Raw genomic sequence first — 22,644 nt, 5'->3', positions numbered from 1 at the left:
GTTAAAAAAACACAATGTACTGAAATAAATACTGATGAAATTTACATTACTCCAAGTTTTGTAGAAATTGTATCTATTTTGTCAGATTCATGTGTTCAATGAATCATGTGGCTAAAAATACTCAGATGAGTTCATACTTTGCCCCGCAATGCACTTACAGGGCTCATACCACTAATTGAATTTCCATAGACGACAATGTTAACATATGACGAGATTGCTATATGAAAATGATGAAGAAAGTTGAAAACATGGCTCAAAAATGGGAAATCAACATGCCAGTAATCAACCATATGAAAAAAACTAACATGTTGGCCAGCTCAAACTCTTACAAATCTCAGGTAAACAAGACGGTGTACACCTACTGTGAGAGTGCTGTTTACCCTTCTTGAGTGTATGGGGGCGCTGTTCACCCTTCTTGAGTGTGTGAGGGCGCTGTTTATCCTTGAGTGTTATTTATATTTTCTTTAAATATTCATATTTCTACCTTTGAGATGTATTGTAAATTCTTTATTTTTATTATTAATTTCTGTAGAGGATATGTAATGTATTATTTCAATGTATTTTGTAATTTTGAGAAAACACTTCTTTTGCCGAGGTCATGTGACATGACAGACTCCATCTTGTAAACTTCTGTTTGCAAACACTTTTCGTTTGCTGTCTGCAATTTCACCCAGTTTCAATCTTTATCAGTCTCTAGAAGTTTGAAAACCATTTCATGATTTTCTGGTAAGTTTAATCTTTGTAATTGAGGTTACTGAAGTTGTTATTTAAAATATTTTCGAAACTTTTATATTTTGTGTTGAACTTTATGCATATCGTCTATGACAATGCATATCGTCTATGACATTTTTGAATTGTACTTCTGCTTTATATAAAATGTCACATCCCCTTCGGATATCATTGCTAAAGTTCTTGATATATATTCTATGCCCAATTTTTATGAGTTTATTGTCAGTCAAGCACATTTTTCTTTATAATCTTCTAAAATGTGTACAATTGCATGTATTTGACATATAGAGCTCGAGCTGTGTGAATGGCAACCTGAAGCTGAGGAGAGCACTGTATCTCACTCAATTTAAAGTTGTTCTAGTCAGGGTGAGCTATTTTGTATATTTCTATATAATGTATTTCTGAGATTTATTGCCGTTATATTTCTTAGATGAATATATTTTTATTTATCATGTTTGCCAGCAGCATAAACTTTCTGTTTTTCTGACAAATATGTATTTATATCTCCTTGATATCAAAATGTACATGTAGTCCCTGAGCTAGACAGCCTATCGAAATTTATTGCAATAACTAATTGTATAATATTGACACTTCATTGAGTCAAATGTACTTATTAATGTGTTTACATATTTTGTCTACACAGGTTTCTTTTTTTTGTTTGTTTTGTTTTTGTTTTATGTTATCTTAACCATAGTATGAACTTGGAATAAAAGAACGCAGTGAATGACATACATGCGTGTCTCTATGTGTGTCTATCTGCACGTTACATTTTGGCGTAGTCGGCAGGATCCAAGTGCGACTTCTACATAGTTAAAACCCTGACTTGAAGAGAGAATTAAGGCCAAGTTGAAAGTGTGTTTCCTGGGTGGTGTGCTACATTTCACCTGAACTGTTCTACTGTGTTCTCAAAGAAGACACTGATGTTCAACCTGGACTGATGACACATCATCAAGGATGAAAAGACAAGTTTGTGTGAACTCTTTCAAATAGACTCTTTTATTGAAGTTTGTTTGACAATAATTGTTTGAATGTTTATTTTGTACTTGTGTATTTCACAGAATTTTCACAGTGTTTGTTTTTAGTAGATCGCTGCAGTGTATGTTTTTACACGTGGTGCACTGTAAAATTTTACTTGAAGCTGTTATTGTGTGAATGTAGTAGTATAGGATCCCTTACTGTGTGATAATCTGTTATTAAGGTCACACTGTATGTATTTAGTACTTGAGTGTAGATTATTTTAGTTTAATGCTATTTGTGTACTGCTGGTTCACAATTTCTTTTTGCTGTATATCCTACTATCATGTCTGATACAGAGCAAGCTGCTACTGAGGCTGATGTCCAAGGGATGTTGCAGAGAATTAAAGCATTGGAGTTGGCTGTTACACAAAAAGATGAGGAAGTGGCTGCAGCATGGGCAGATGCTGAAGCATCTAGTATGGAGGTAAAGCGTCTGATTGCTTTGGAACGAGAGACATCTAAGGTCAGTGCAGACTCTAGTACTGGTATGGGAAAGGTGGTGTACATGTCTCCGAGTAGGAAACTTGACAGGTTTCATGACAAGCCTGAAAAAGCCAGTGATCTGTCAGTAGAGGACTGGATTGAAGATGCCCAAGCAGTTATATCCTCCAGAAGACTAGATGTGAGTGAACAGGCTGCATTTCTCATTGAACATCTTGTTGGTAAGGCCAGACGTGAGATACTTGGTCGTGGAGATGCCGTCAAAAGTGATCCAAGTAAGATATTTGCAATACTTATAAGAGTGTTTGGTGACGGTGATAGCTTACCCCAGCTACAGCAACAGTTCTTTGCGTATACACAGTCTGATGGAGAAGACATCATTGCATGTTCCTTGCAGTTAGTTTGTTTGTATGACAGAATCGTACAACTAGATTCGTCATTCAAACCAGGTAGAGAAAGTCAGTTAAAAAGTCGTTTAGCTGAAGCTGTTCGAGATGACAGTTTGCGAATGGAGTTACGAAGACTGAATGCAGATCAGCCAGAACTTAGTTTTTTCGATGCTCGTGACCAGGTTATCAAATTGATGGGTCAAAGGGGCAAATCTTTGAAAGCAAAACGTGAAGCTGCTGTTCGTGAGGTATTAAGCGACCAATCTAAAAGTGATGGAGAAGTTGCAGCACTGGCTCAACAGGTGTCTATGCTTTCAAAACAAGTTGATACCCTCACATCAATGGTACAGAAATTTGTGAAACCTGAGAATCGTTCACCTGTGTCAACTGACAATAAACCTCGATGTTGGACATGTAACTCACCAGATCATCTAAACCGAGACTGCCCTAAGAGAAAGTCCAAACCAAAGCCTAAACCCCAAGATTTAAACTAAACCAGCCTGCTGCAGAGAGCCGTGTGGTAGGTGAGACTAGGATTGATGGAGGCTCATTTATACATAGCGTGGTGGGAGATTGTCCAGAAGCTGTTCTAAAGTTGGGAGGTACAGATGGTGTGTGTGTACTTGACACCGGTGCCCAGGTCTCAACAGTAACGGAGCAGTTTTTTAGAGAATATCTTGTTAAAGCAGAGTTAATAGATGTTGCATCATTTATTAAGTTAACTGGTTCTCAGGGCCTTGATATACCCTACCTTGGTTATGTGGAGCTGTCTATTACTATTTGTAATCATACATTTAATAATTTGGGTTTCTTAGTTGTGCGTGACCCAACCAATACTCCTGTTGAGTCACGAAAGAAAAGAGTACCTGGTGTTATAGGGTCCAATGTTTTTAGGGATATAAGAAATGAATTGGTAGGGCAGTATGGTGATAACTTTAGAGAGAAAATACAAACTGGGCTTAGTGTGAATGAGATTAACTTTCTTTATATACTAGAAGCTTACAAGCCAACGTTTGTAAACAATGAAGAAGTGTTTGCAGTTTCAGTGGAGAACAGACCTGTGAGAATTGCTGGGAAGAAACCTGTATTGATTCCTGCTCGTTCTATACGTGTAATTGATGGATCTCTCAGACCTGCCCCCATTGGACAGACATACAATGTGTTGTTGGAGCGAAATGAAGTTCATGTTGCAGAGTTGCAGAGTGGAGTGGCCATTGGTGCAACATATGTGACTGTGACTGATACTGGTAGGGTGCCTATGCAAATTGCAAATTTCAGTGATCGTGATGTTTATTTAACCCCTCGCACCCCAGTGGGAGTGGCTAAGTCTGTTTCTTTAGAGCCAACTATTAGGTTTCATGCTGTGAATGTAAATGAAGTACAAGTGACAGAAGTACCAGGCAGTGATGTCACAGCTCCTGAAGTACAAGACCTTATCTCAAGAATGAATGTTGGTGATGTTAGTCAAGTCCAGAAGAACAAGTTAAATATGTTGATTGATAAATATCAGAACACATTTAGTAAGGATGAGGATGATATTGGATTTTGTGATTTAGTACAGCATCGAATAATTACCACTGATGATAAGCCTGTTAAAGTACCACATCGTAGAGTCCCACCACATCACTGGGATGAGGTGAGGGAGTACTTACAGAAATCTTTAGAGAGAGGTGTTATTAGAGAGTCGTCTAGCCCTTATGCATCACCAATAGTTTTAGTAAAGAAGAAGGATGGTAAGCTGAGGTTATGCGTGGATTATCGCTCCTTGAATATGAAGACTCACAAAGATGCGTATCCTTTACCTAGGATAGAGGAAGCTTTAGAAGTACTTGGAGGCGCCAAATATTTCTGTAGCCTGGATTTGGCACATGGTTTTAATCAACTTCCGGTTGCTGAGGAGGACATTGAGAAGACTGCATTCCGTACAGGTACAGGAGGTCTTTTTGAGTATACCAAAATGCCATTTGGTCTATGTAATGCTCCTGCCACCTTTATGAGGTTGATGGACAAAGTATTTGGTGATATCAATTTTCAGACTCTTCTTGTGTATCTTGATGACATTTTAGTTTTTGGTTCTACTTTTGAAGAAACTCTATCGAGACTCGATATAGTACTTTCTCGTTTGACTAAGCTCAATCTCAAGGTAAAGCCTGAAAAGTGTCATTTATTTCACACTAAAGTACGCTATCTGGGTCATGTGGTGTCTGGTAATGGTGTTTCCCCAGATCCGGAGAAAGTGCGTGCAGTTCAAGAGTGGCCTCGGCCAAAATCAGAACGTGAACTACGTGGGTTTCTTGGATTGTCTGGGTATTACAGGAGGTTTATTCCAGAATATGCTAAAGTGGCTGCCCCACTCCACAGCTTACTAAAGAAGCCTGATGATGTCATAGGGAAGTCAAAGAAAGGGAGGAAGAAAAGAGTTACTACCAATAAGGGGTGGTCATGTGATGTCAATGAATGTTGGAACCAGTCTTGTGAAGAATCATTTATGGCACTGAAAAATGCACTGACATCCCCTCCAGTCTTGGGCTATCCTAATTTCAAACAGCCCTTTATCTTAGAAACTGATGCTAGTTTTTTAGGGTTGGGCGCTGTTTTGTCACAGAAACAAGGTGATAAAACTGTTGTACTTGGGTATTCTAGTAGAAGTTTAAAACCTAATGAACGCAATATGCAGAACTACTCCAGTATGAAATTAGAGTTGCTTGCATTAAAGTGGGCAATCACTGAAAAATACAGAGATCTTCTTATTGGAGCTGAATTTGTAGTTATACTGATAACAATCCATTAAGCTATTTCCTGACAACAGCGAAACTAGGTGCCACCGAAACTAAATGGGCAGCTGACCTTGCACAGTTCAATTTCACAGTAAAATATAGGTCCGGCAAGAGCAATGGAAATGCAGATGCTCTTAGTAGAAAAACTAGTCATGGGGATGATTGTTTATCTGTTACATTGGAGGAAATCAGAAGTGAACATTTTGCTGAAAACGCTCTTGATACTCCTGTTTCCACTGTTCTTGAAGACTCCATTCGTGCATGTTCTGAAAGGATGTCTACTGAAGTGTTGCTTAGAGAAGTTCGCGTTAGAACTCAAAACACAGAGCCAAAGACAATTTCTACTTTGCCGTCTATCTCTAAGACCGACTTATCACGTATGCAGATGCTAGATGAAAATATCAGCAGACTTTGGTTCTACTGGAAAACTAGGCACCCTCCTACTAAGCGTCAGCTAATGAGGGAAACCAAACAAGCACGTAAGTTGCTCCGGTGTTGGAAACGGATCATGGAAGATGAAGGTGTGCTGTATCGAATTGTCCATGACACTGGTAGAGAAGTGAAACAACTAGTGCTCCCAGAACAGATCAAGAACCAAGTGTTGAATGCAGTGCATGATCAGGTTGGGCATCAGGCAGCTGAGAAGACAACAGCATTGGTGAGAGAAAGATGTTACTGGCCAGGAATGGTTGGAGAGATTGCTGAGTACTGTAATAGATGTCAACGTTGTACTTTGGCCAAAGCAGGGAAGAGGCTCCATCCCACCATGGGATCCCTGACTGCTTCAAAGCCATTGGAGATACTTGCTATGGACTACACTGTACTAGAACCCAGCTCGAATGGTGTTGAGAATGTTCTTGTGCTCACAGATGTGTTCACCAAGTTCACTCAAGCAATACCAACCAGAGATCAGAAAGCGACAACAGTAGCTCGTGTCTTAGTTCGTGACTGGTTTGTTCGATTTGGAGTACCTCGTAGAATTCATAGCGATCAAGGCCGTATCTTTGAAAGCAAAATTATTCGAGAACTTTGTAACATCTACAATATCACAAAGAGTCGCACAACTCCATACCATCCAGAGGGCAACGGACAGTGTGAGCGATTTAATCGCACTCTCCATGATCGATTGCGCACACTCCCTCCGAAGAAGAAGTCAAAGTGGTCTGAGCACTTACCTGAGCTAGTGTATGCATACAACTGTACTCCACACTCATCTACTGGCTACTCTCCTCACTATTTGTTTTTTGGCAGAGAACCTGTACTTCCTGTCGATCATCTACTTGGCATTGATGTGTGCAAGGATGATTGCTCGGTAGATGGATGGATAGCCGATCATCACAGAAGATTAACAGATGCATTTGAAATGGCCTCACGGAAGACTGAGAAAGAAGCTCTAAGAAGAAGAGTCAGGAATGATAGTAAAGCTGACAAAACTGATTTGGAGCTTGGTGCTCGTGTGTTCTTAAAGAATAGAGTGATAGGGCGCAATAAGATCCAAGATAAATGGAATCCTGAACCATATATGGTCATTGAAAGACTTGACACTGGTGGAAATACTTATGTAGTGGAACCTGTCACTGGTGGGCTACCGCGCAAGACTGTACATCGAACTGAGCTGCTAGATTCCAGAAGTCTTGTCAAAGACATGGAAGTTGGCAGTGCCACAGAAGAAGATGTTAAGTCTGAAAAAATATCTGACAGTGACTCTGAAGATGAAGAGTGTGACTTTCGTATTGATAGTGAGACCAGGTGTGAATTGCGTACTATTCCTCCTTCTGCTGAAGTTAATGTGGATAACAATGAAAGGTCTAATCCAAGCATACCTACAAAGCCTCTGATACCTTCTGATAAAGTGGTTGAGCAACCAAGTATTTGCCTTAAAACAGAAACCATTGCTAATAAAACTCCTCATGATAGATCAGCGGAAAAGTTGACTAGTTCAGAAAACGTAATAAGTGAACCTCGAAGATCAACTCGTGTTACAGCTGGACAACATTCCAACCCACATAATTTACCAAAATCAGTCATCGAAGAAACTTCTGTGTGTGTAAAATATGATCCTAAAATGTTAGCAAATATGGTTCAAAGCCATGCTAATTTGGCCCAGTCCAATATGCTGATGATGCAGATGTTATCTGGGATAAACCATGTTTAACTTTCACAGTAATGTAACGCAAATGTAATTTGTATTGGGTTATTTGCTATTTGAACTTTGTACTTTGTAATTTCTTCTTTGTGTTCAATGAACACGTTTAAGTGTTAATATGATAATGACCCTTTCACAACAGCGTAACGCAACCTGCATTTGGAGCCACTGTATTTGTTCTATTTGATGCGCGTCGTATTCTTAGCGCGTCTTTGTGGATCCAGTTCATGTTGGTTTAGTTGTTAACTGGTCATGATGTCATCATGAATCTTTTTGATTATTACAAAACTTCTGTTCTGCAATTTCTATTCATTGTTTGGTTGTTGAGGGCACCAACCTTCAAGCAGGGAAGTGTGTGAGAGTGCTGTTTACCCTTCTTGAGTGTATGGGGGCGCTGTTCACCCTTCTTGAGTGTGTGAGGGCGCTGTTTATCCTTGAGTGTTATTTATATTTTCTTTAAATATTCATATTTCTACCTTTGAGATGTATTGTAAATTCTTTATTTTTATTATTAATTTCTGTAGAGGATATGTAATGTATTATTTCAATGTATTTTGTAATTTTGAGAAAACACTTCTTTTGCCGAGGTCATGTGACATGACAGACTCCATCTTGTAAACTTCTGTTTGCAAACACTTTTCGTTTGCTGTCTGCAATTTCACCCAGTTTCAATCTTTATCAGTCTCTAGAAGTTTGAAAACCATTTCATGATTTTCTGGTAAGTTTAATCTTTGTAATTGAGGTTACTGAAGTTGTTATTTAAAATATTTTCGAAACTTTTATATTTTGTGTTGAACTTTATGCATATCGTCTATGACAATGCATATCGTCTATGACATTTTTGAATTGTACTTCTGCTTTATATAAAATGTCACATCCCCTTCGGATATCATTGCTAAAGTTCTTGATATATATTCTATGCCCAATTTTTATGAGTTTATTGTCAGTCAAGCACATTTTTCTTTATAATCTTCTAAAATGTGTACAATTGCATGTATTTGACATATAGAGCTCGAGCTGTGTGAATGGCAACCTGAAGCTGAGGAGAGCACTGTATCTCACTCAATTTAAAGTTGTTCTAGTCAGGGTGAGCTATTTTGTATATTTCTATATAATGTATTTCTGAGATTTATTGCCGTTATATTTCTTAGATGAATATATTTTTATTTATCATGTTTGCCAGCAGCATAAACTTTCTGTTTTTCTGACAAATATGTATTTATATCTCCTTGATATCAAAATGTACATGTAGTCCCTGAGCTAGACAGCCTATCGAAATTTATTGCAATAACTAATTGTATAATATTGACACTTCATTGAGTCAAATGTACTTATTAATGTGTTTACATATTTTGTCTACACAGGTTTCTTTTTTTTGTTTGTTTTGTTTTTGTTTTATGTTATCTTAACCATAGTATGAACTTGGAATAAAAGAACGCAGTGAATGACATACATGCGTGTCTCTATGTGTGTCTATCTGCACGTTACACTACTGTATTTGGATTGCACCTAGAGAAATCACTGGAAAACAACCAAGATTAGAACATCCAAATACACACAGAATAAACCCACAGGTACACAACCGCTAAGTTGTAAACAAAAGAGCACATGTTGGTCTGACCTTTGACCCAGGTGATTACGCCCTCAAACAGAGAGCACCTGAGAATTTTTTTTTTTTTTTAATTTCATTGGTTCTTGCAAGGCATTTAAATTGAGCAGCCATTGGTTAATTAGTGGTATGATACCTTACAGTGCCTGTTAGGGGTTATACCATTTGAAATCCTGGGGGTGGCTGTAAGATTTGTTATAGAAAATGCAAGCTAGAGACTGAGATAAAACAAATTGCATGCAGGGTTTCGCAGGGAAACATGTTGGCACATTCAGAAACAATAAGAATTTTCTTACAAGCCACCATATAAAGGTAGTTGTGTATAATATACGAAGCTCCAAACGTCTCTGACTTCAAACAATGATTTATTTTATAACGTTCCGGGAGATGTAAAACCCCCTTTAATAAACAACAAACTAAAATGGATAAAAAACAAACAAATGTCAGGGTTGCTGTACTATCCTCGGGGCGGACATCCGGGCATTTTCACCGCCTGGCAACCCGCAGCGGTGAAAACAAAGGCCCAAAACTCGCAGAAAACGGTACTTTGGGATGATTGTTGAGACTCCTCTGAACAGTGTAACAAGATTAGCCCTACGTGTGTAACATATATAAATTTGGTTGTTCAGGATTACTTCCAAGTTGAGTTTGTGTTGTTTTCTCGAATTTTCACCGGCTCGACCGTCGTTCCACAGCAGCGCGCACAGAGCCCATAGAAATGCGTGGTACAGTGGTGCGCGTCGTAGTAACGTGGAACGTCCGTGACGTAGCTCCGCCCCCGAGGATAAACGACACAACGCATAAATATACAGTGCAGTAAAAGCAAATTGATCAAAAAGTGACATGGATGAAACGAGGTAAAGTAATAAAAACTAAGAAAATTACCCGCAACTGGTGTGTACAAAGGATGTCAGTAAAGTACTGAAAAAGTAGTGTGAAACTGAATAACAATGGATCATGAATATCCTCGGGGGCGGAGCTACGTCACAGACCCCAAAGTACCGTTTTCTGCGAGTTTTGGGCCTTTGTTTTCACCGCCGCCGGTTGCCCGGCGGTGAAAATGCCCGGATGTCCGCCCCAAGGTGTGAAAGCATGAATGTGGCGCCCTCAATGGTTAAATAAAGAATTAAAAAATATGTTCTTCTCTTCTATTCAGTCCGTTTGGAGAAATAGTGCCTAATTTTTCTATCCTGGATTTTACGGTGGTGAATGTTTTTGAAGTCAGCATCAATACCTGTAACCTTAAGATTAACAATACTGTGGTTTGTGGAATTAAAATGAGCTGGGATGGGTAAAAAGTTCTTTGCAGCATTGAAGTCAGAGACGTTTGGAGCTTCGTATATTATACACAACTACCTTTATCTCTCATTTTTGATGAGCTTTATAGCGTCAGTGAATTTCACGGATCCGTCAACCCGACTTTTGACAGCACAGTTCACAGAATTCAACTATTCTATCTTGTTCACTTTTACAAGCCACCGCAAAAACAAAATTGCCTTGGTAATCTCCTTGCAAATTGTGCATTTTATTTTACATGATTGTATTGTTATGATTTAGGGTTAGTTTATGTAGTAATTAGTTTTGTCCTGTGTCATTTGGTCGTCTCAGATTTTGCTTTTAGTTGGGCTTAAAATAAAATAAAATAAATCAGTATATATTTTGAAAGCTCTGAAATAGGAAAAATCATAATAACATACATTGTATTTTGTGATATTGGTTACCGGATTATACCAGTTTATAAATAAAATAAATAAATAAATTAAAATAAAATAAAATAAAATAAAATAAAATAAAATAAAATGATATTGGTTGCAGGATTATAATTGGGCACTGACAAATTTTAGAATTGACCTTCGACGCAATTATCCGACGTTGAGATCTCAGTCGCTGAGTGTGTGTCTGCGTGATTTCCAGTGTCTTCACGTATTAATTCTTCTGTGATTTTTTTTTTGGCTGGGCCGATTTCGCTTAAACTTGGCAGGCATGTCGCACTTTCACTCTAGTCAGGTGGTAAAATCTAAAAAAAAATTGCAAACAGCCAAAAAAAACTTATTTTTGAATGTATCTCCTCCTACAATTTTAAGAAAATCCAAGTTGATGATAACCAGTCGGGAAAAGCAAATGGTTACAGGCTACTTGCTCTCTTTCTGAGCACCTTGATTGACACCACGCCCCAACTCATTTTATTGGAATTACAGGACGAGTAATGCAATGAAATCTCGTCGTATAGAAAGTCTTTGGATGTATATTTCTTCGTTACATATACAATTGTTTTTGACATGAAAATCATGATGCAATGAGATAACACGGGTAATTCATACACTGGCGTATATTTGTATTCTTATAACTTCCCCACAGATTTTATTAAATTCAGTATACGAGATTGTGGAAATATAGTCGATCGTGTTATCTCACTACATACATATTAAAACGGTACAATTAAGTTGTTTTTATATTGTAACAAAACTACAAATACAAAAGCCGTATTCAGTCGATAAGATTTTATTATATGTTTTATAGATGTAATTACAATTTTCCCAAGGCATGTTCTCAAACACACGACGTAATTTAGAATGATTCGTTTTCTTCTGATTGATGAAAACTGAGCGCACTATCCATGGAGAGGGAGGTAAATATGTTTGTGGTTGATCATGCATACAGCTCTGATATGGGAGAAAAAGTTGTTAATTCCAAATATGGACATAAACCAGATACACCAATTGAAATGCTGGTATAATATAATTTCATCTACAGTATAATGACTATATACTATAACATTTAATTTGTTTTTAGCTATAATTTACTATATTAGACTTTATCGAATTCTGACTTTATTTGTGAACAGTCAATTAATGACGAGTAACCGTATTTGTCAGTGCATTGTTCTCAAATTCATTACCTGTTATGCACACATCTCAGTCCATTATAACGTGTAGATAATGCCAAAGTTGAAGTTGTATCATGCCACGCACTATATATAGATGCGAAAATAGAAGAGCACACCTTATACTAGTTTTGCTGGAATTCTTGTGGACATACATCTTGCACATTTCACTTGCACAAGTCATGAATTTATTATACATTCATTACAAAATATTAAAGTTATATCAAAAATAAATGTATTGATCGTAATTTTTAAAATTAATTTTTCGAGAATCCAACATGTTTAACAGTTTGATGGCAATTGAAAAAAATGACTGTAGAATGTGTATTTAAAAGAGCTTTCCAAAAAAGTTTTTATTTGTAAACAGAAACGGAGTTAGGAGGCTTCATTCATCATCGCAGGTTAATTACAGTGTAGATATGTTTGTCTAAGCGATATGACCCCCCAGGAGTCTCAATGTAAAATGTCAGGGAAAGTGAGGGAAGGATATATTAATATTATATCGCATATTGTAGCACACTCATTTCACTTTATTTTGTAAAAATCCCAATTTGAGCTTTATAGTCTAGTCAATCATTACGTGAACTTTTTTTAACCCCGAGCATTTTGAGTTAGGGATGGCCATGACCCAAGGCAGGCTTTATTCGCTGTACATCAGATATACCACGTATCCATCCCACTAAGAACCCACCGTATCTTGATGACCTACCGAGGCGGTTGTCAGTTCAGAGTCACCTACGTGCACCGATGCATGGTTCTTCCCAACTGGGAAACTGCAGTTAGAAGAATCTTGTCGACTGACTGTGATACGTGAGCTAAAATGGGATCTAATTGTAAACAGATATTTTGGGAACTGTGGTCATTTATGGACATTTTTGTAATTCTTTTTATCCCAATATTATGCCTTCCATTGATTATTGCGGTTCCTACATCGGTGAGTATAATTGTTTATATACATTTCGCAATGTTTATATCAGTTTAAAACATCTACAATTCTCCATGCAGTCCTTCAAATTTGTTTTTTTTTTATATAGAGTTAATGTAAACATTGGTTTTGCTGTATCAAGTGCTCTCTATTAAATGTCGTCACAGCTAAATCTTTCTTAATCTGGTATACGGATTCTGGATGTCATTTGCGCCAGTTCTAGTCACGCACGCAGAGCGTGATTATTGAGTAATTTTTAAGAACATTTTGCACATTCATTGTGCCAGTTCCAGTCACGCACACGGGTCATGATTACATTAATATCATAGTGATTACATTGCGATGTTTGTTGGCTCAAATCCCAGTGGTTGATGTCCACATCCACACTCTGTATTTTTTCAAATGTTCAAACACATTGAATGTACTTAATTAATCCGAATATGAAACTACAAAATCCACCTTCCAACCCAGTTTTTATCTTGTTCTTGCATATATATTTCCGCGCCATTCATTGTCTACACAGAAAGAAAAACAAAACAGTTGTTAATCGTTAGTTATTGCAAAATTATCCCCACATGTCAAATTACGTATATTCTATTGTCAAGATGGAGTATTTTGTGAACAGATGTGTGCATACAATATCGTTTCGATTACGTCAATGCCAATACTAAATAAATTTCTTTGTTTTGCTTCCATACAGGAATCCTATTGTGGCTATGTCTTATTAGTAATGGCACTTTATTGGGTTTTCGAATGCATGCCTATATCAGTTACTTCTCTGATACCACTGGCCCTATTCCCCGTGTTTGGCATTATGGATGGTGGCGCTACAGCTTCGATGTATTTCAAGGACACCAGCGCTCTGTTACTTGGAGGTATAATGATGGCTATTGCAATTGAAAACTGGAATCTTCATCGGCGAATAGCGTTAGGCGTGTTGATGATTTCAGGTACAAAACCAAGATGGTGAGCTGAGAACAAATACTATCCCCAATTCATTCATTCATTGTTTCAGTCATCAATATCAAAACCAAGTCCAAGACTTGATTACCTATTTCACGGTTTCACTGTTTGCTCAATTTATAGAAACCAATGCACGAATTTCTTTTTCAGGTTAAATTCATTAAAATTAAATTCAATCATCAATAAAACAAACACTATGTATTTGCCTTTGGCGATCGTTTATTATTTCATTCCAGGTTGTTGTTAGGGTTCATGTTGGTCACATGGTTTTTATCAATGTGGATCAGTAACTCAGCGACTACGTCAATGATGCTTCCCATCGCCCAGGCTGTATTGGTTCGATTGTCTGAAATAAAAGAAGAGAATAAAGTAAGCAAAATTACTGAATATAGTTTATCTAAAAAATGCGTGAAAATAACTTGTATATTATTCAATCATTCAGGTAATCAAAGTTAAAAAAAACTCTTTCTGGAGTGTGTATACATATTGGCAATGTTTACTTTCATGCAGTTGAAATTGCAAACATCGGCTACCGCCCTGTGTAGGAGATAGGGAACTTGGCCTTGATAAATATGGAATGTTTGTCTATGGTTAATGCTTATCTTTATTAATCAACGTTCCAACAACACATAGAATGTCATAAGATATATAATTGTGAAAGAAACTGGAAGATAATTATTTGCTGATATTAGGTATTTTATCACTATGGCAATGGAGATGGGGTTTTTTTCTACCGGGCTTTTCAAAATGTGATAATACTATCCCAGCATTTCGTTCACAATAGCTGTAGAATAAACGAAGAATGCAGGGAACCTCAGTAGACACTTGATAGATTTCAGCATTTGACATGCGTATCACGTCGGCTTCGGTGGTATCCTCGTACAATGTTACTGAGTTTGCATGACATTGCATCTCGGCTTTGGTCCATATACCATGGATACAGAAAAACACATCTGCCATCCAATGAATTTACTCAGTCAATTCCCATGGTTGAAATAAAGTTCAATGTTACAATATTTACCTTATCTCAAGTATACTGTACAATAACAACACAGATATATAAGTTAGCATCCTTTACTTATACTATATATTTGACATCATCTTTGTTTGATTGTTTTTCCAAAAGTCTCCTGGCAGTTTGCAATACTCTCATTTGATTTACTGATATGCTAGTTCCAGAAAAGAAATCATTGCATTACTTAATAATATCTTTTACAAATGATCATTACACTGTTTACATTATATTTACAAATTGTTTTCATACTTGCAAAGTTATACTAGGCGATATTACTTTTGTTGTGTGAATTCCTTTTCCTTTTTTGAAAAACAATATAAAGCGATAAAGCTATTATAAAGCAGTTTTATTTGTCAAAATCCATAATCGAACTAGCATGAACAGCGTGTACATATAATTTCCACAGATATGCATTTTTAATTTATATGTGTCTGGTAATTCAAATGAATATTCTCGAATTGAATATCCTTTCTGCAGTAGGCTCTCATTAACATGAATGTATGGCAACATTAATATGTGCGCCATATATATTTAAGAACACGATATAAACAGAAAATCCTTGCATTTTGTATAACAAATTATGAACCAATACAAAATATGGTAACGGATTCAGGGTGTATGAAAGAAATTGTAATTGAGTAGTTCTGCATGCACATATTTCATGCACACGAACTCGCCTTTTCACCATAAAATTAAACTATTGCACAATTTGCTTTGATTATACAGTGATGTATATTCGAGAAAATACATGAATCTGTGCATTCATTATCATAGTAGAAAGAAGAATAAATGCTGACAAACTTAATTATGACCATTGCAATGAACATATTATTTTGTATTTATTTAGGAAAAGTTACGAGAGCTCGAATCGCATCATATTGATATAGACTTATCTGATGAAGATAATGGAGCGGTTGCTTATGTTGTAGATAACGGAACTATGGATACAAAACCCGGCAATGATAGCTTACACAAAGACGTCACAGTGACGGAAAAGTAAGTTGTGGTGTACTATAGCAATGCGATAAACAACTAATTCGAAAATTTCAAGTTTTTCATAAGGTTGATTATTTAAATCAGTATGTAGTAGGTGTGCCAAAATTCAAAATAAAGTTTATGTCGCATTGTTCAAACTTAAACAAGAGCAAATTACAAACGAATTTTTTAAATGGGTTGCCCTGACATACTCCCGTTATTCATATTGTAAGCTTTTTAAAGGTAGTATCAGAATCTGTCTTAATCTGATGACATTACATACATCTTAACATTTTTTTCTAGCACCGATTTTTTTCAACAACAAAACTAATCTGTAACACAAAGATTGGGCATACAAACAATATTCAGATCCGTTTTTCAACACAGCGTATGGAGGTACACGTAAGCATGTAGCAATTGAAAGCTAGCTATACAATCAAATGATTATTCATGGGGTTTCAGTAGAAGGATATTGATATGCTAATAAATGAATTCCATAATAACTTAATACATATTTTTTCACCAAATAATCAAGATTTTATATTCTTATATTAGTAAAAACACATGTACGCATCTCATACTTGTTTTTTGATATTAGTCGGGTTTTTCAAAGTGTCTATCTCGTCTTTTGTCATAGAAACTTCATTTTCAACAAACATGATTTTTAATGAAAGCAACCCCGCTCATATCCAATATAAGTTTCAGATTTTTGTAAATTACATTTATTATATTCTTTATAAATATTTAAACTAAAATTGACACACAGGATTTCCATAACTTAGAATTATCATCCTTGTATTATTTTTTATTTTTCAGCAGAAATGAAGTCAAAGAGACGGATAATGCGGACGACTTCTCAATTTCAGAAGAGTACAAATTAATGGGTAAAGCTCTTATGTTGGCAATATGTTATTCATCAAGTATCGGCGGAACATGCACACTGATAGGAACACCACCAAACCTTATATTATTGGGTCAACTTGACGAGTAAGTAAAAGTGGCAGAATTATATAGAACGATTAGTATTTAGTGACAGATGGTCGTACGTTCACTTATACAACTCTGATTATAATTGGTTATAGTTGTTATAAATCGGAAATGTCTTTTCTTTTCTTTCAGTCGGTATCCTGACCATCCTTTAAATTTTCTATCCTGGTTCGTCTTTAGTTTTCCTTCTTCTCTTGTATTTATATTCCTTGCATGGCTATGGCTGCTTGCAACCTTTCTGGAATTAAAGTAAGGCTCATGTGAACTTAAGTAATGTCGGAATACTACAATTTAATAATTTAATAGTGAGCAGAATGTACAGACATCTCATTAATTAATTAATTAATAATTAATTAATTAATTAATTAACTTTTGTAGTCCTTGTAGAGAGAGTGGATGTAGGTCTTGTTCATGTAGCTGTGAAACTAGCGAAGAGGAAACCATTATCAAAAATGTGTTGAAGAATGAATACGAAAAACTTGGTGCCTGGAGGTAAGAAATACAAATTGCATCAGCGTAGCACAACATAAGACAATGCATAAATAACTGTGGCATCACTGACCGTGTTATGTAATTAGGTTATACCAGTAGGTTTAGGTAGGTAGGAGTAGATAATTTGGAAATATTCCATGGTGTAGTGTTGACTTTCAAATTAATTAACAAAAACACTATTTAAATTAATAGAACAAGAGCCTACAGGGTTATTAATTATTGTGTTGGTGCAATTTGTACATTCTTAGATATCAACATAATTCATATTGTCAACATGTCTTGATTAACATCTTACAAACAAACAAACAAACAAACAAACAAACAAACAAAAATGAAAGTATGTAGGTATAAAGTTGACAAACTAGTGTGATAGTCTTCCGCTTCTTTTTATCTCTATCTAACGTTTAATCTTCAGCAAACTAACTTTGATAGTGTTTTAGGGAAAGATGAATACCGTATACTAGGAACTTTCATTACTGATTTGTTTGTTTGTTTTACTATCATTTATAGTTGGGCTGAACTGAGTGTATTGACGATGTTTGTTGCTCTGTGTCTATTTTGGATATCCAGAGACATTGGTGGATACGGATGGTGCATGTTATTCCCAGAAGAGTAAGTTACACACAATTGCAAACAAGTGTATATAACGGTTTATTAAGATGTATTTAAATATACATATATATATCTATTTATATAATAATTCATAACATAATCTGCATGTCAAAAACGTAAGGTTCACAATTCATCTCTTAACTTACAGCTACATCACGGATGCCACTCCTGCAATCTTCATGTCCATAGTTCTATTTTGTTTTCCGTCAGAGTTCCCAAATTTTTACTTCTTACGAACCAAAGAAGGTAAGTATGCCAATAATCGACTAATAAATGTATAAAGAAAAAAACAATACTCTCTCATATATATACTAATTGTAACTCACGCTTATTGTTTCAGATTCCCCTCCTTCAAAACCAAGAACAAGTCTTTTAAACTGGCAGGTCGTAAATAAGAAGATGCCATGGAGTCTCTTTTTGTTATTGGGTGGCGGTTTTGCACTTGCAGAAGGAATGGAAGTAAGAATGATGTATTGTTTCAACTCTTTCAAATTGTTCGTAAAGATGCATTTCCGATTTCACTCTCTGTGAAGTAAAATATTTACTGATCTTCACACAGTTTAATAATTGAAAGACTGTATTATCGAAATATTTTGATTCGATATTTCTTAATTAGGTGACATTATTATGTGTAATACTCAAGTTTTATAAATCAACCACGATGCCATATATTATTTTTTTATCACTAATATAAACCATAGGAGACATGTGCAATTCCAAACTTTTGTGTATGTGCGTTTGGTCAAGTGATATCTTCTTTCAAAAACAGTCACCGTGTGACGACCCTGCTTCCTTGTAGCCGCTCATCGTCCATGTGTGCCGTACACCAAAAGAAACTCATTTAGAAACAATTATTCAAATCAGCCAGCATCAGCTTTTCATTCACAGAAGAAAAAATATTTATCTCGTTAACAAAATGTTCATTCATCTATGTAGATGTCCGGACTATCACAGTGGATTGGCGACTTGCTGACGGCACTCGATGGACTTTCAGATTGGGTAATTGTCCTTATATGTGGAGCTGTGGCCTGTTTTTTCACAGAGATCACGAGTAACACTGCTGTGGCCACCATTCTTATACCTATCTTGATATCATTGGTAAGTGTCATCACAATGGTTTGTGAACCAACGGGTAACTATATGTGTACAATAATACATGTAATATTTTTTTTATTTGTAGACGATTAATTAGAAATTTGAATTTGTTATATATATGGCATAGATATGTATAGAATTGGCTTGTTTTACCTAAAGTATAAAATGTCACATATAGTTGGAAGTTAAACATAATTTCACGTAGTTGCCTGCCCAAAATACAGTATTTAGAGGTTTGATTTGCTAGAATTTTAATGATGTACACAACTACACATCAAATGAATCTGCTTTCATCACTTGCGTATTTACGTCACAGACTTTGTTTCTAGAGAGCGTGGCGCAACGGAAAAGTAAGCAAGTATTACATTACTACCATGTGTGCAATGGTCACCGTTCTAAACATATTGTGGCATGTTTGCTTCTCCCACCAGGCCGAGACAACGTGTATTAACCCACTATATATTACAGTGCCGTGCACAATATTGGTGTCGTATGCATTCATGTTGCCTGTGGCAACCGCTCCAAATGCAATGGTGTTTTCTAATGGATTACTGACTATACCGGATATGGTAAGACATACAATTTAATATTCAAATAGTGAGTGCAGAAATTTTGATTACCGCTACTCGGAAAAGTCATTTTTTATGACTAGAAAGGCAAATGTGGGAGGGATGGTCGCTTAGTCGATCGAGCATGGGCCATGGTAGCTGCGGTTCCGTAGCTCTTTGGTGCGACCTACAATCGAATTTCGCCCTAACAATTTCATTTGGACGTCTTCTTTTTAATTTTGTTGTTGTACGTCGAACATATGGGCCGGCCAGAGTCAGTCACGTAAATAATGCGGTCGGCAACATAGGGCTATGATTCCACAGCTAGGGCCATGGGAACGAGTACGGTAAGTGTACAGCGGTAATGCGAGTATTAACGTAACAGCGACACGGCGATCGCAATTTACCTACTAGAGATCGACTTAACACAAAGTTGTGCACGGCACATGGCTAACAAGTGGTTACGGTCAAATGTAGTAATCTAATTTGTCCAGATCCGGCGGGATCTGAACAGCGACTCAACTCACCCCAGCCTACATACACTATACACATGTTGTATAAAAAAAATCAGGAAAGCTATTGTAGTAAGCAACGATCAATAACTGACTCGATTTATGTACACATAACGCACGGTCACAATCTTGTTATGTGCGAATCACAATTAACCCGCTATTGAATAACTTGATGTTTTTTGACTTACGATTGGTTAATTAATTAGCTACGGGATTTTTGTCAGTCCCAGACATTGAAATTTATGTTCTAGCACATTTCGGCAAGTATTATGACATAACTGACATTTTACCTCGCATCTGGCACAGACAAATTATTATATTAAGAATATTGACTATTGTCATGTTTTTAGACATAAGAACACAGTTGACATCTTTTATTACTTAAATTGGATTGTCAGCGTAACGGTTGCAATAATCTCCTTATGCTTTCGTTTTCAATTTAAGATTTTGCCACAAACCATATTAGAAGCGCCCTCTATTTACCCATTGCTCTCAGTAATTGATTTTTGTTTTTATTTCAGGCATTGACTGGTTTCTTTTTGAGTGTGTTTGGCATCATATGGATTACTTTTTGGGTCAACTCTTGGGGTAACTTGTTTGAAGATATTGACACATATCCTGAATGGGCGATGTTGGATAACACAACATGCGTCGACTCGGCAATTTAAAACCGATTGTTTGCCACTTATGACACGTGTTATCTGATTGAACGGGAAAAATATAAACACGCTGTCATATCGGAAACGGCAATCGGATCAGATCACTGACATTAATAGGGTGTACCACGACCATATCATACAGAGTGCACCTCCTTAAGTTTGATAAACGTCACTTTCTTCAGCTTCCCTGAACTGTTAATCAATTAGAGGACAACATATGTGGTATAATGTAGATGATTATAATTGCGGATATTGTTCATTTGTACTGATTATATTCAATATTTTATATTTATATGTTTGCCATTTATGATTCATTATAAATATTGTAATAAATAATATTTCTTAAATATTCAATGCGTCGTTACATATAGGCAATAAAAAATGGTGAAACTATTTAATAGCAAAAGGTGATTGGATCCTCTTATTATTCGTTTTATTTTTTCGAACAATCCCAATCAACGTGGGAAAGTGTTAGTAAAAGATCACAGAATATTGGTTGCAGCTTTGTGTACATTAAGAACCTACATTGCTGTAAACTAGAAGACTGGTGAGTTTGAAAACTCGGTCCAAATGGCATGTATCGATAATTAGCAGAAAATATTAAAAGCCAATTGATTTTATATCATGTTGTCATGAATATGTCAATGGTTACTAAAGACACACCCACGAACGAGATGCCAATAAATGAAACGAACGAGATGCCAATAAATGAATGTACATATATATATATGTACAAGTTATGAATATATATATAATTTTTAAGTGCTTTACTGTTGTGGGTTTCTGGTTCATTGCTATAGGCATTGTATTGGTTAATAAAAACACGCAAACCTCAAACACTGTCAGCAGCAGGTGTTCCAAAAACCAGGTCCAGAAACACGAGGCAAAACATTGGCTGCAGCCTAGCAGAGGAAACCGTTGCCAATGGTGTAAGAGGTGCAGAACTAGCTCGTGTCTTATATCACTCTCGTTCTATCATAGAGTACAGCTGTTCGTACAGACTAGTTTTATATGTGTATTAGATTCGCAACTTTAGGCACGTTTAGGCATGCGTTTGGTTAAATTATGTGTGTTATCATAGCTATTATGTGTAGCATTTTTTCACTCTTTTATTAGTTTCAATGCTTTGATCAACACCAATAGATGCTTACCAGTACACGTAACTGCACTTTGTCTTACAGTATTTGCCTCATGTTTCCAAACGTTGCTACCAACAAATTGTGTGTCTCAAAAACAAATAGAGTTTTCCAAACCCAATGCATAAGGCATCTTAATCGCATACAATGTCAATGTGTTTGGAATGTGCTTCTAGTGCTCGAACTCATGTTAACGTTCACACAACAATCTCTCTCGTTCGCAAGTGGAGAAAACAATGTACATCTACTGTCACGGACGACTTTCGCACCACACCGCGCATACAACACGAATAAGTAGAGCAAAATGTATCGAATAAACATATTTAATAATGGGGAGGTTAGTAAATGTCATGCAAATGTTTGTGAAGGGTCATATATATTTACGAACGCGACTTTCAAAAAACACCGGCCTATCCCCTGTACTTTCTGCCCAGTCCCTTAATGAACACAATTCGTCACTATAAGCACTACTCCTTACGTTGCGGTGTATACAATAAGAGGTGAAACGTTTGAAATGATTTGTGGTGGCTGTACTTTTCCAAGTGTTTCTTAAATGTGCCAACATACTTCCTGCAACAACTGGCAATCTAATTAGAACATAATTAGAACACTAGAGGGCACTATACCACAAAATAGAGTCAACCCCCCAATATTGAACTCACTCATTCAAGTTGCTCCTTGTCTGATGATGAGTAACCGAGATAAGTTACCTTCCAGTCAGGCTTGTATAAAT

At 36.4% G+C, this 22,644-nt stretch overlaps 2 protein-coding genes across 2 annotated transcripts; both read left to right on the top strand.

Annotated features, from left to right (window-relative positions):
* The first annotated feature begins 2,029 nt into the window (after nucleotides 1-2,029).
* Nucleotides 2,030-3,207, top strand: LOC146733810 (uncharacterized). Its single transcript, XM_085490970.1, has one exon. The coding sequence runs from the start codon at nucleotides 2,030-2,032 to the stop codon at nucleotides 3,068-3,070; it is 1,041 nt and encodes a 346-aa protein (XP_085347096.1). The 3' UTR covers nucleotides 3,071-3,207.
* An 8,536-nt stretch (nucleotides 3,208-11,743) lies between these two features.
* Nucleotides 11,744-21,177, top strand: LOC100377285 (solute carrier family 13 member 2-like). The gene is made up of 12 exons (XM_085490969.1): nucleotides 11,744-11,839; nucleotides 13,618-13,883; nucleotides 14,117-14,249; nucleotides 15,743-15,891; nucleotides 16,687-16,857; nucleotides 17,236-17,349; nucleotides 17,860-17,961; nucleotides 18,110-18,207; nucleotides 18,302-18,420; nucleotides 18,898-19,059; nucleotides 19,488-19,625; nucleotides 20,638-21,177. The coding sequence occupies exons 1-12, from the start codon at nucleotides 11,744-11,746 to the stop codon at nucleotides 20,782-20,784; spliced, it is 1,695 nt and encodes a 564-aa protein (XP_085347095.1). The 3' UTR covers nucleotides 20,785-21,177.
* Nucleotides 21,178-22,644: the final 1,467 nt, after the last annotated feature.

Source organism: Saccoglossus kowalevskii, chromosome 16, assembly GCF_978046115.1.
Source record: "Saccoglossus kowalevskii chromosome 16, keSacKowa6.1, whole genome shotgun sequence".
NCBI classification, from domain to species: Eukaryota; Metazoa; Hemichordata; class Enteropneusta; family Harrimaniidae; genus Saccoglossus; species Saccoglossus kowalevskii.
The sequence above is the reverse complement of the archived record's forward strand: the minus strand, read 5'-3'. Positions and strand labels throughout refer to the sequence as shown.

Bases quoted from the DNA above. Each gene is read 5' to 3' on its own strand.
- LOC146733810 (XM_085490970.1), top strand. From the start codon at position 2,030: ATGTCTGATACAGAGCAAGCTGCTACTGAGGCTGATGTCCAAGGGATG.
- LOC100377285 (XM_085490969.1), top strand. From the start codon at position 11,744: ATGTTTGTGGTTGATCATGCATACAGCTCTGATATGGGAGAAAAAGTT. The intron at 13,884-14,116 runs GTGAGCTGAGAA...ATTTCATTCCAG, and splicing joins TCAGGTACAAAACCAAGATG to GTTGTTGTTAGGGTTCATGT. The intron at 17,962-18,109 runs GTAAGTTACACA...CTTAACTTACAG, and splicing joins TGCATGTTATTCCCAGAAGA to CTACATCACGGATGCCACTC.